At 35.5% G+C, this 12568-nt stretch overlaps 2 protein-coding genes across 3 annotated transcripts in view; one reads left to right on the forward strand and one right to left on the reverse strand.

The window, feature by feature from the left end:
* Window positions 1-5600, forward strand: part of ITGA4 (integrin subunit alpha 4) — a 33879-nt gene extending 28279 nt beyond the window's left edge. Inside the window, exons 23-28 of the mRNA XM_071562675.1 lie at window positions 451-558; window positions 825-944; window positions 1494-1613; window positions 2129-2227; window positions 2436-2555; window positions 3442-5600. Coding sequence (XP_071418776.1) covers window positions 451-558; window positions 825-944; window positions 1494-1613; window positions 2129-2227; window positions 2436-2555; window positions 3442-3534 — 660 coding nt within the window. The 3' untranslated portion in view covers window positions 3535-5600. The remainder of the gene's footprint in view (window positions 1-450; window positions 559-824; window positions 945-1493; window positions 1614-2128; window positions 2228-2435; window positions 2556-3441) is intronic.
* A 574-nt stretch (window positions 5601-6174) lies between these two features.
* CERKL (CERK like autophagy regulator) overlaps window positions 6175-12568 on the reverse strand; it is a 51806-nt gene continuing 45412 nt past the window's right edge. For both annotated transcript variants that reach the window (XM_071562678.1, XM_071562676.1), the window contains 6 exons: window positions 12374-12442; window positions 12042-12070; window positions 11850-11958; window positions 8881-8977; window positions 7485-7660; window positions 6175-6932 (listed from right to left, as the gene is read on the reverse strand). In XM_071562678.1, coding sequence (XP_071418779.1) covers window positions 6851-6932; window positions 7485-7660; window positions 8881-8977; window positions 11850-11958; window positions 12042-12070; window positions 12374-12442 — 562 coding nt within the window. In that variant the 3' untranslated portion in view covers window positions 6175-6850. The remainder of the gene's footprint in view (window positions 6933-7484; window positions 7661-8880; window positions 8978-11849; window positions 11959-12041; window positions 12071-12373; window positions 12443-12568) is intronic.

Here is a 12568-nt window from a genome sequence, read left to right on the forward strand (position 1 = left end):
TGAAAGTGGTAGAGCGGTTCTGACTTGCCATTTTTTCCATTAAGAAACACTTTAAAAGGGTGCAGTAAGAAAAAGAAACTAGGAGCTCCTTATGAGAGGATCTGTAGGTAACAAATTTGTCTCCAATGGATTAAAAGCAGGAGTTTAAACATAAATCTCTTCTAGTTCCTTTTGCACATTCTTCTGGAACAGTCTATGACCTCAGCGTAGTCATCACAGATTAGCACTACTTACTCATTGGCTTCGGAGGAGTGAAGGGTTCAGGAAACCTACAGAATGAATGAAACGAGATGTTTAAACTCCCAGCAGAGTCCACTTTCATTACAGCTTAACAGTGCAGTTGCTGCCCTACTCTGTGAATCTGGGGGTTTTTTGGTCTTTTTTTGTTTTTTTGTTGTTACTTGAATAGCTACCATTGAAGCTTTAACTGTGAACATTTTCCCCCACAAGGTTATCAGTGCAGGACCAAGCATGTCTCCAAACACTAACTTAGAGATAATGATACCAAATGCTTTTCCACCCATGGACTTCAAACTATTCAACACATTGGATATCAAGGTAAGCACAGCTTACGTAGTATATTATTAGCTTTATGAATTCTGTGAAAAAGAGAAGCAAAGGATAGCCAAGTGGGTATTAAGTATGTGTTTGATCTGCTAGCTATGGTGAAGCAGAGTGAACAAGAACAGGATTATCTTCAGCTCCATGTGTTTCAGAATTCTGGAAATAAAATTTACATTTCTTTTGAGCCTTTCAGAAATCTGTACTGTGATTATGAACTGATATTTAAATTCTAAAAGTAATGATGTTATATGTCTTTTCAGACAACAGTTGGACAGTGCTTCTATAATATATATCCCAGAAACTGTACTGCAGTAGAAAAAACAAAAAATATTTTAAAGGATGTTGTCACTTTCTTTTCAAAGCCTGCTAAGAGACAAATGGTAAGACCCATCTTTTAGCATCAGTGGGAAATGACTGTATGAATGAGCCTTAAGACAAGTGTATATCTTATATAATGAGATCACGAGAGCATCTTCCAAGGATTTGTGGTAGGACCTGTGGTAAGTTCAGTGTAGTCATAAGTAACTTTAGTGAAAGAGGTGAGAACTGAAATGAGAAAGTTGATTAATAACACATTGCTGAAGCCACCTACAAAGAACGCCAAAGGGCTGAATGAGTGGGCAGAGTAGCAGAAGACACTCAGTAACAAATAGAAAATTATGCATTAGGGAAAAATAAGTTTTATCGTAATTACATGAAGTATGCAGATCAAGTACTGTTTTTTCCACATCAAAAAAGTGCCATCAAATGTAACTAGTAGGAGCTGCACCTTTAGTACCTATGGACTGACAGTGATGGATTACAACCTGCAGTTCTACCCTCAGTTTGCAAACATGGGTCTTTTAATTTTCCTCAGTCCCTGAGTGTCTTTAATATTAAGATTATAAAGTTGATAAACTTAAGTTTCAGTCTTTCCCTCCCTTCTACAGTACTGCATGAAAAATGACAGCCTTTGCTTACAAATACATTGCAAGCTTGGAAATATGGAGAGTGGAAAAGAAGCCACTGTTCAGTTGCATCTGGAGGCTACTCCTTCACTTTTAGAAATGGTAACACATGAGTTTTTCATACTTGAGGGGAATGTTTCAGGGCACGTTTGCAGTATTCTTTCTCTATACATTCTAGTTATTAATCTATCTTTGCAAACAGTATGATTAAACCTAAATCTTTTAGGTTTTAACCTATTTTATATTTTCGATGCTGAGGCTCAAGGGCATGTATGAAAAATGAAAACCACTGAAAAATATGTATTTTAGTTTATCATTGTATTTTATAGTATGTGTTGCTTTGCCTATTCTGGCTGGGTTATGTAGGATTGGGATTTAATTTCAACTCATAATTGTACTTTTCTAAGAAAAGCAGCATGGGTGTGGACTTAAGTAAAATCCAACCTGGATTCATTCCAGCTTCTGGTCTAATTTGTTTTGTGATAAGAAAAAGGCACCATTGTGTGTTTCTATGAGATTCTGTTTCTGTGAGTAGCTGTGTTACCATTTCTGCTGGGCAGGAATCAATGTCTTGAAGTTGTTTTTTAAAAGATAAGATTTTATTCTTTTTTAATCAGGATGATGCATCAGCATTGAAGTTTGAAGTAAGAGCAACAGCCTGGCCAGAAAAAAATGCAAAAGTTATTGAACTACATAAGGACAAGCAAGTGGCATATGTAAGGATTCTCTTAATGAATTTGTGACAAACTTTTTAAAGTAGAAAAAAAAACCAACAGCAATTAATATTGTGGAACTCTATACGTATCTATACCTAGGCAATGAATTCATTACTTGAGAATGTAACTAAATCTTCCTAGTTTGTTTTAGTATCTTTCAGGGGGAAAAAATAACCAGTTAGCACTAAACTTATTTTCTGTTTTTCAGGTCTATTTGGAAGGAATGCACCACCTACAACCAAAACATCATGTTACTGTGCTAATTATTTCCTTAGGCTTAATAATTGGTGTTATCTTGTTTTTGCTTCTTTCATTTCTATTATGGAAGGTACGTTTTCAGCATTTCTTAGTCATTCTCAAGTCAGGAATTCACACTGTTGGAGGGTTTTCGGATCTGTTAATGCAGGTTAAAGGATAAATAACATTTTATTATGTTCTGTCCTTTCTGAAGAAAGATAATCCCTCCTGTCACTTATGGGGTTTTTTTTCAAAAGTACTTCTCAATTTTTCTTCATTTTATCTTCTGCATATTCTGTTATTCAACACCAAAAATTCCTTTACAATGTTTTATATGACACCTCATGTTTGCAAATGATTTATGAAATTTAATGATATGAAATGGATCATTTTGGTGGGATGATGCTCCACATTTACTGCTCCTTGACATGTGATGACTAATAGTCTAGAACATAGTTTTATACCAGAATAAAATGTTCAAGACTTCAAAATGCAACATAATTACTAAAAAAAATCTGTGCATAAGTAAAAGTGGAAACTATGAGAGGTGCAGCTTCTCTGACAATCAATTAAGAGATTGTTCACCTCTTTACCTACATGGAGGCTTTCTCCAGCCATCATTTTTTCATGGAAGTGTAGAAATGAAACAAATTTAACAGGAAAGTTTTATTACTAGTTCACATTTTTAAATATACAGGATCCTGTGGACTGTTACAGTTCACAAGCTCCTCTGTCCTTGCTTTCTGCAGGAGAGCATTAGACTCTCAAAAAGTAAAAAAAAAAAAAAAAAACAAAAAAAAAACCAACCTACTTTTTTGATTGATGAGTAACAGTTGATTACTTCATATGACAAAACAATGGCAAATACCATAATTCATAACTGCCATACATATGCATTTTTATTTTAATTAATCTTTTATGGTTTGATTTGATAACAAAGAGTTGCTGACAACAGATCCCAAAATTATGTATTTCAGATTGGTTTTTTCAAAAGGCCATACAAACCAGTCCCTCAAGACACAAACAGGAGAGACAGCTGGAGATTTACAACTGGGAACAAAGATGACTAAAATGGCAAATAAACATTTGATTTTAAAATGAAGAAATTAAGATTCAGGTTAATTCGCAGAAGAAACACCAGCAACAAGAAAACTAGGCCTTGGGCTCTCTCTCAAAACACACTTTATTTCCTTGAACTACATGGAGGACTACACCTTACAGCACTGTTGTTGTAATATGAAAATGGTAAAACAGTTTGTTCTGAAGTCTCATGGTAAGATTTGAAATGCCATATAGATATCTATGGTTTCAAACAGACAGAAGAACACTAAAGATAAAGAGAAGAATTACTTAACGGAAAGAAATATTTCTAGGAAGTAATAATTTTTTGCCAATCCTGGATAGTCGGATTTCAAACACATGAGCCTGTGTTATTCTAGGAACTTTGAAGTTTCAATAGTATTTTGATTAGACATTAAAGAAGAAATCCTCTCTCATCTTGCTTTGGCAGTTTGACAATGGTAAATTAGCTTAAACCAATGGAAGGACAGTAGTACAGCTATCAGAAGCTCGTAAGCTTTGGCTTCACAGGCACAGTCACATCACTGAAGAGCCTCAGACACCCAGGCAAGCCAAAACAGGAAGGGCAAAGGTAGATTTAGAGCAGGGAATTGTGTGGAGTAGCCTGGATATGCACCTGTAGAAAGAGTACAGTATTGTAGATCATAATTCATTGCTATCTTTAATATGGTACTTGCAAGCATGACAGAATGACTTGTTTCATCCTTTCCTCAGATAGTGCTGGCATGATGTTTTGGACTTCTCCAATGAACTATTTCTATGTGGGGTTTTTTAAAGCAAGTATTTATTTTTATTTATTTGAAGATTTTTCTATAATACTTATCATAGTAGTATTTAGTGCTGGCATTCTTCCAGAACCTGAAAAAAAGAGCAAGACTTCACCTGACAAAACAGACATGCAATACCCCAGAGACTCCAACTGCCAACCTGAATGGCCCAAAATTTATCTTTAGATGTGCCAACCTTTACCTGAAAGTACTTACTAAGGAAGTAATTTGAAGAGCTCACTTGGGTTCCTGTGAAGCTGTCAGATAACTCCCATCCAAACATGCACCCTCAGCAGCCACGCAGCGGGAAGGCAAGTGTCTGAACAGCAGCGTGGATCCAACCACTGCTCTGCTCCTGCAGGAGGTTTCTTCACTAGCTAAGTTTGCACTGCCACCTAGCTTTGGTGGAATAGTACAATTCACGGGAAAAAAATGTTACTGTGCTCCCCAGTACAACTGGAGAACATACAGCTCCTTCAGTAACAAGTTATTCCAACAGCGACGTGCAGCATGGCCTTTCTGGCCCCGCCTTTGACGCCCTTCTGAACTGCAAAGAGAACTGTTGTCTGTAAAGCTGCTCCATCCTATGGGAATTGGCCTGAGACTCAAAAGCTGTATCGAGTGCCTTCAGCAAGCAGTTCTGCTAACACAGTGCTTGGTGCCATCAAAGCCATGTTGTCCACAGATTCTAAAGGTAGTGGGGACCATTTTGTAATTTCCTTTCACTGCAGTTGATGCCAAAGATGTGGAACACTCCAAAGTATGTTTTCCTCTCAAAACTTCTACAGTGCAAGGACAAATGAATGTGCATATATTTTTTTAAAAAGTCAAAATAAAGTATGTCAAGAATGAAATATTTTCTTGCAAGTCTGTGAAAATGTACGCAAAATGCTTCTCTTCCATATGGCTTTAGTGAATTTTTGCACTTTAACCAAAAAATGTTTGAACAGAAATTAGTTTGCTATTACAGCATACTGTGAAAAGTATACCTCAAATACTGGAAGAAGCATTAATGTTCTTTTGAGTACAAACAATGCAAAGAAGTAAAACCAAAGCTTTTTATTGCTCTTTGAAACAGTTTACTTAAGTCAGTACATGAGATAATGTTGCCTTGGAAATTGTACACTTCCTATTCAGATTTGATTGTTAAGATGTAACTGGTGGCTGCCTGTTCTTATGAAGCTTTTATAAACCAAGTTGACAAAAAAGTGAATGTACAATGTCCTGCTGATGGCAAAAGTATCACTTGATTTCATTTTATTAAAAAGAACCCAAACAAGTTAAATGCATGAATGCTGTTTCTTCTGCAAATTTAATTATTTTGTTAATTTTCACTCATTTAATAACAGTTAAATCTATGTAAACTGTTACTGTAACTGCCTTTTTAGACAACTTTAGGAAGTTTAGCCTGAATTGTCTTAGCATCTTAAAATTACTTGATGGGATGAATCAACTTTAAAAATCATACAGTAGCTATAGATCTCTTGTAAAAGCTTAAGTCCTTGATTTAGTAACATCTTCAAAGTGCAGGATTTCACATTACAGTTGACTGCTACTCAAGAAAGAACTTAACCCCTTCCAGCCATGGCAGTGCAGCTTTCATACCATTATTTGTCAGCTGCCTCCTGAACGTTTCATAGATGAGTGACCAGGAAAACATTTGTTATCCCTATGGTCCTGCAGATGGAAAAACATGTTGGTCTGCTACTTTTCATCATCTCAGAGAAAGCCAGTTCCCAGAAAGACTATATTCTTAATTTGCTGTCATCTCAAATAATTGTATTACGTATTAGTTACAAATAAACCACTCAAAAAAATTTTATGCTTTATAAGGAAATTGTAAGAATTTAAGGCAAATCAAAATTATTTATCATAATTTTATTCTCAGAAACAACAAAATATATCCTGAATAACATTTCAGTTTGAGGGTAGAGAAAATATTTATTTTGTGTGGAGTAGTTTTAAAAACACATTTGAACAAAGAAAAGTCCTATTAGGACATCAGCATAAACTTTTATATTATTTGACTAGAAACATTTTCAGAGAAAATACATTAAGGCAACATTAAAAATCATAACTAGAAATAGAAGTACTTGATTAAAAATAAATACATAAAACTTTGTTTTGTCACCATTCTTCAGCATGAGGGGGTACGTTACTGACACTCACCAACTCTAGTTGAACTGAGTCATCTGACAACATGGATAGCAGCAGCAGACTTTAAAGTGTCTCAAACTAAAAAAATCTATAATAACTTCAAAGAAAAAAATATTTTCTTCTATTCTGATGGACACTTCTTCAACCTCCAAATTTGTAAGAGACCAATATAATCAATTTTTTCTTGTTAAGCGTAACAGCTTCTATACAGTTAAATACAACCTGATAAAATGTAGATAACTTGATAAAAACTTAAAACTAGAAATAATACAAACATCCCAGTAAGGTTCTGCAACAACTGATATCAGTGAGTGCAAGTCTGGCACGCTGGAAAACTGGTGAGAAAAGGATGCTTTACTACAGAACTTCCAGTGTGTCTCTTCTATATGCAGTTGCACGTTGCTTGGGAACTCTCCAGGTCATCAGTGTTCACTCCGTAGAGATCAATAAGTTGAGGATGCACCCTGTGAAGCAAGAAAGTCAAATTTAATCAAACTTAGCCTCTCTTGCAATGGGTGTGCTGCTTCTTGAGGTTGAGGGGGAAAACAACTAAGTACAAGCTGCTACCTGGAAATAAATCAAAATGAATTAGATTTTGACAATTTCTATAGGGTCATCTTTAGAAGTACATATGTATCCTATCACAAGATCTACCTTTTATTTACATACCAGACAGTTACTCCAAGCTGCATGCCTTCAACTAATCCTGTGTGCATTGCAGAAAAATGAGCTATGCCCATTTGATTTCACTGATAATCCTCCCATTTCCCTATGTATTTGTAGTCTCTTAGATCCTAGATACGGTAAAATACTTGCAAGCAACATTAAGTTTCCCAAAACTGAAGAACTACATGTTTTTCTTAACCTCACACATGTAGCTTTCTAAGCACAACAGTGCTATTCTAAGAGCATTTGAAACACTTAATTTTGGTGTATCTGTATTATATACAGATGTAACACATTTAAGATTGCAGGACTAATCTGTTAGAGGTCCTAAATGCAATATTTAGCCTTACCGAACGTGAACTTCTGACGTTGCTTTCATTAAGTCTCCATCTATATTCCAAGGGTAATTTCCCTCTGCAGAAGTAGCATTCAGGTAAGTATTTTGTTTGGCATCAAGTCCACTTGTAAGCCTTGGTTGTACTTTTACTTCTTGAACTGTGTAGGTCTCAACAAAAGGAAAATTGAACTAAACCAAACACAGATATATATTAAACGAAGTTGAAAGATACAGCTTAGCAACAAACTGGATTAATTGAAATTAAAAAGCTGGAAAGTTGGCGCTTTTTTTTTTGTCATAAATAAATGGGAACATTTAACTTGAGCTTGACCATGAGTCATTGTATATTACAGCTAGCATTTATATATTAACATACCTTTTTTTCCTAAATAGTGCCTCAGAAAAAAAGGTAGTATTCCATTTACATTCCCATATTGGGCTCAATCAATCTCCAGGTGAGGTGGTACATTTTGCACATGCCAAATACTTTCAGAATGTGTGTAAATCAACCAGATTTTTTTCCTGTGCTCTGTTCATCATTACCAGTAATCTTGTTCTACACAAGAATAGTCAGAATTCTAGTATGTGGACATCTGAATTTCAAAGTAGAGCCCACATCTTCTTGTCTGATTTTAACTACAAAGGCAGAGAGAAAAGCAAGGCCTTCCTCCAAAAGCATAACTGAAAATCTTAAACTATTTCCTAAATTCAGCTGTTAGTGCTGTCACATGGAATTGTTACCCACCTCTCCCCCAAACTCTCTGACTGTTGATGAATTCAAACCCAAACCTTTATGTTAAAGTGATTTTACACAAACCTGTAACATTTGAATGAGTACCAGTGCTAAGGGTATGCAGTGGGTCTGGAGGACAGCAATGAGCCCTGTGTTTGGATGCTTCATTTTTCTCTTCAAAGACAGAATAATGACCACAATTTTCAAATGCAGTTCTGCAAACACTCATAACTAAATGGAATGCATACCTGCTAAAAATCAACACTCATAAACCACTGCTACCAGCACAGCTTGCAGTGATCCTCAAATAATGAACCTTACCAATTTCTGACAGAGTTGCATAATGCCCCCCAGTCTGCATTCTTGATCCCTACTACACAAAATTCAGACACAGCATGGATTTCCTTAGTGTGGTGAAAGGGCTTTACACCCATCAAACTATGGTACAACACAAATACAATTTAAACCACAACAGATGGACTGAAATAGGCTAATCTGTATTAGTCTAGTGATTTAAAAAAAAAAAAAAGAAAAAAACATCAGACAAAAAGGGGGCTAATGTATTCTGACAGGAAGCTAAGTCTCCTTATGAGGATGCTAACATTAACTCTTGCAGCTTGTCTACTTTCATGATTAACTGTTCTTTTTCTAATCACCAGAAAGAAATTAACAGTACCTGGTTTTTTATGCTGGTATATCTTTTTAGATGCTTTATAAACTCTGTTCGAGAAGTATTTTGTACAACAATAAGAGCCATGCTTCCATTATTTAACCTGAAAAGAAGACCAGTTTAGTTCCAAAAGGAAAATTCATTAATTTGGAACTTTAACAGCATCTTCAATAGAATAGATTAAAAAGAAAATTTTTTTTAAAAAGCCAAAAAGAGTAAATTAAGAGAATAGAGTCAATGCATTTTTTACATCTTTTTTTTCAACCCCCATCCCATATATCAATCTAAACTACCCATTGACTATCAATATATTTATAACATGCATGCAGTAAAAAATTGTACTCCCTTATCCATATCCATAATTCATTGCACACAATTAATATAATCTAAGCAAACCTTTCTTTTCTAGTTAACAAATGGTTTTTATACATCAGGGACTCACAAGTTTGTCTTTTTACTCTTCTCTCCAGCAAAATGCAACGATGACCATCAGTGGTGTGAGGCAAAGCTTTACCAAGAATTCAAGCAAGCACTATCCCATCATATCCCCCAGTGCAGATGGGTTCACTCACCCCTCCAACAACACCCACGCTGCCCTACAAAGCTTCCCATCTTTAACTGTGCCACCATCCAAACTCTCTTAGCAGTTCTTAGTACAGTTCTATTTACTCAGTTCACAAGGCACATAAAAGTTTAAGAAGTTTGTACATGATAAAACAGTCATATGCTATAGATTCAACAAGACAAGACCCTACAGTGCAGATGCTCAATGGTTCTAGGCATCCAGTCACTGTGGATATTTTAGCATCTTTGAGAAAAAGCCAGTATCAATTCACAGACTCTTTAATCCAATTGTGCCTTGACGCAGAAGTAACAACCTGGATCTCACTGCAACCATGCTTATGTCCCATTTGAATTAATAGAGACAAATCAGTGTTCAGCAAGAGTATTGGATGAACATGACAATGGCTGGTGAGACCCTGTTCTGTATAGAGATGATGTATTGCATATCTTTAGAAACATATGAATACAGTTATTTATTTATTTATCCAACATGTATGCTTGGAAAATATCTTAAGAATATTTTAAAAAATATATATACTTTCAGCCTACCACCATGGCTCTCTCTCCACTGATAGTTCTTTGGCTACTGAACAACTGCATCAGGAATGTTGTCAGACTACAATACAGCACTGTCGAGGAGGGCAATTTTTACATAACCATTAAATAAGTCACCTAGCATAGCATTACTTTGCTGACTGAGAAAACAGTGATGGTGACTTTTAAAAAATTGCCTCCTTATCATATTTGTTATAATAAAAAGGACAGCAGGCTACAGGGCAATGCATTCAGCACCTCTCATCTTCAGAAAGGACTAAGAATTCTCATTAATTCTCTTGAAAGACCAATCTGCAGCAAAGTACAACAGCAATGCTGTGAGAAACACACATCCCACACAGCTCACACAGTTAAATGGCTCTTGACATGTTTTGCAAATTTAGACTGTGTAACCAGAGTTACAGGCAGCAGTCAAAGCTTTCTTTCCACTTCAAATGTCTTCACATGGCACAAACTTCTTGGAGAAATAGGACAGAGAGAAAAAACCTAGCTGAGTTTCTTCTATACTAGGTTTACAGTCTCTAATAATTAGTGCAATATTTATATTTCCTGTATTGAAAAGACATACAGTCAACATGTTATTGACTATGACAAATGAAGCACTTGTTTAAAAAGTCTACCATTCCTACCTTACTAGCTGGATGTCACTCCTAAGATTATTTTAAAAAAGAGATGACAAACACTGTCCTTATTTGAAAAGACAGGCAGATCCACTGAGCAGCTACACTGGGAGAGAAATAGGCTCATTCAAACCTGCAATAATTATATGGAGTTGTCACAAAATTCCCTATCATAGAGAAACAGGCCAGAACACATGGAAAGATAAAGCAAAGCTAAAAAAGAATAATTTCTCCAAAATCTTGTCTGAATTTTTCTGCTGACTGGTACATAAACACAGTAAATGCAGAATAAAGCTCCTAAGAGGGTACAGCATGAGGGCATTATCTTGAGGAGTATGAAGTTTAGCAGGATCCCTGTAGCAAAGAAAACTTCTCAGTAAGAGTTTCATCATAAATATTTGTTTCTATACAAGTTAAATTCTACTGGATGAGCCAGTAGTTTTGAAGAAAAACACTTCTATATTTTCACCTAATGATAATCAAATGAAACAAAACAGATTAATTCCACAAACCTCCCTGAGTGCTGGACTTGCTATTCTGCTTAATTGTCTAGGGGATACATCAAGTAAAAATATTTGTCACTTAACAACAGTTTAGGCCACCGCAAAGCATACTCTCAACAATAAGCTAAAGGCAAAATGAGCCAATGATAACAACCAGGTAGGTTACATACTTCTTTGTTTCTCAAAACCCTACATGTACAAGGTGCATTTCTGAAATTTGGAGGGAAAACAAAACCAAAACAACAAAACAAAAAACTCCACAAAATAAACAAACAAAAAAACCCAAGAACAACAACAAAAACACACTGAATTTTAGTTCTTAATAGCATGGGAAAGACTCAGACTTCATTTTTGCTGGCTGTAAAGCAGAAGATGAGGGACTCCTTTACATTTGAAAAGGTAAAATAAAATCCAAGAATAAAGTTTCCACTTATAGACAAATCCTATGACAGATGACTGCTCGATGACTACTACTTAAGTCAGACTTGCCAACTAATTCTATCACAGCAATTATCCACTCATTATTCTAGTTAGACTGCTTGACCTTATTTGCCTGATCCAAAAACTGATTACAATTCCTGGGATTATCAAGTCTGCTGCAGTTTATGCTCCCTCCCCCATTCCAGAGGGACTAGACTACCTAAACATAGGCTCATATTCCTGGAAAAGCCAAGGTCTTAAGGTAAGATGTCAGAATTTATAGACATGACTAATTCTCTAAACCCATACTGACCTTGTATTAGGTGCCAAGCCTCTTGGTGCCATGGAACACAGACAAGGGATTGCCATAATGCTCACATTCAGGAAGTGACCCTGAATTTTCTGCCATTGATCCTTGCTACCTAAATATAGCAGAGTAATTCTGTATTACTCCAGTTAATCAGACACAGTTCACCTTTAAATAACCATAAAAGCAAAAACTCACCTTTCTTTTTAATTTTTTCTTTCTTCTTTCTAAAAGGGTGGAAACGTAGGTAAAATAATTAAAGTCATTTTTATACATTTAAGCAACATGTATTTCAGAAAAGAGTGACATATTAATGGAACTGAACAAATCAATAATATTGAGTGGAAGACTGCCTTTTAACAAATCCTCTATACTCTATAGGGAACATTTCACAGTGTGTACAAGTTTGTAGTCGTCAAAATGAATATATATTTTAAGATGGTTTCACCTGTTGATTAAATTGGAACAAAATTAAGAATCTGTACAAATTCATCTTCAGCTTTGGAACTCTTTGACTCAGTTTTACTTACCTGTCACTCTCATGAGAGTCTTCCTGTGGAATTTGTAGAGGTAGAAAGGATAATTCACATTCCTCTGCCCTAGAAAAGTATTGATATTTACTATCATGTAAACCAATACTCTGACTGTTAGATAGACTTTTTCAGAGTTAAGATGATTCTAAGGAGATGCTGAATGTACAGAATTCATCTCCTCTTTAATTTGTA

This window comes from Pithys albifrons, chromosome 8 (genome assembly GCF_047495875.1).
Source record: "Pithys albifrons albifrons isolate INPA30051 chromosome 8, PitAlb_v1, whole genome shotgun sequence".
Lineage (NCBI taxonomy): Eukaryota > Metazoa > Chordata > Aves > Passeriformes > Thamnophilidae > Pithys > Pithys albifrons.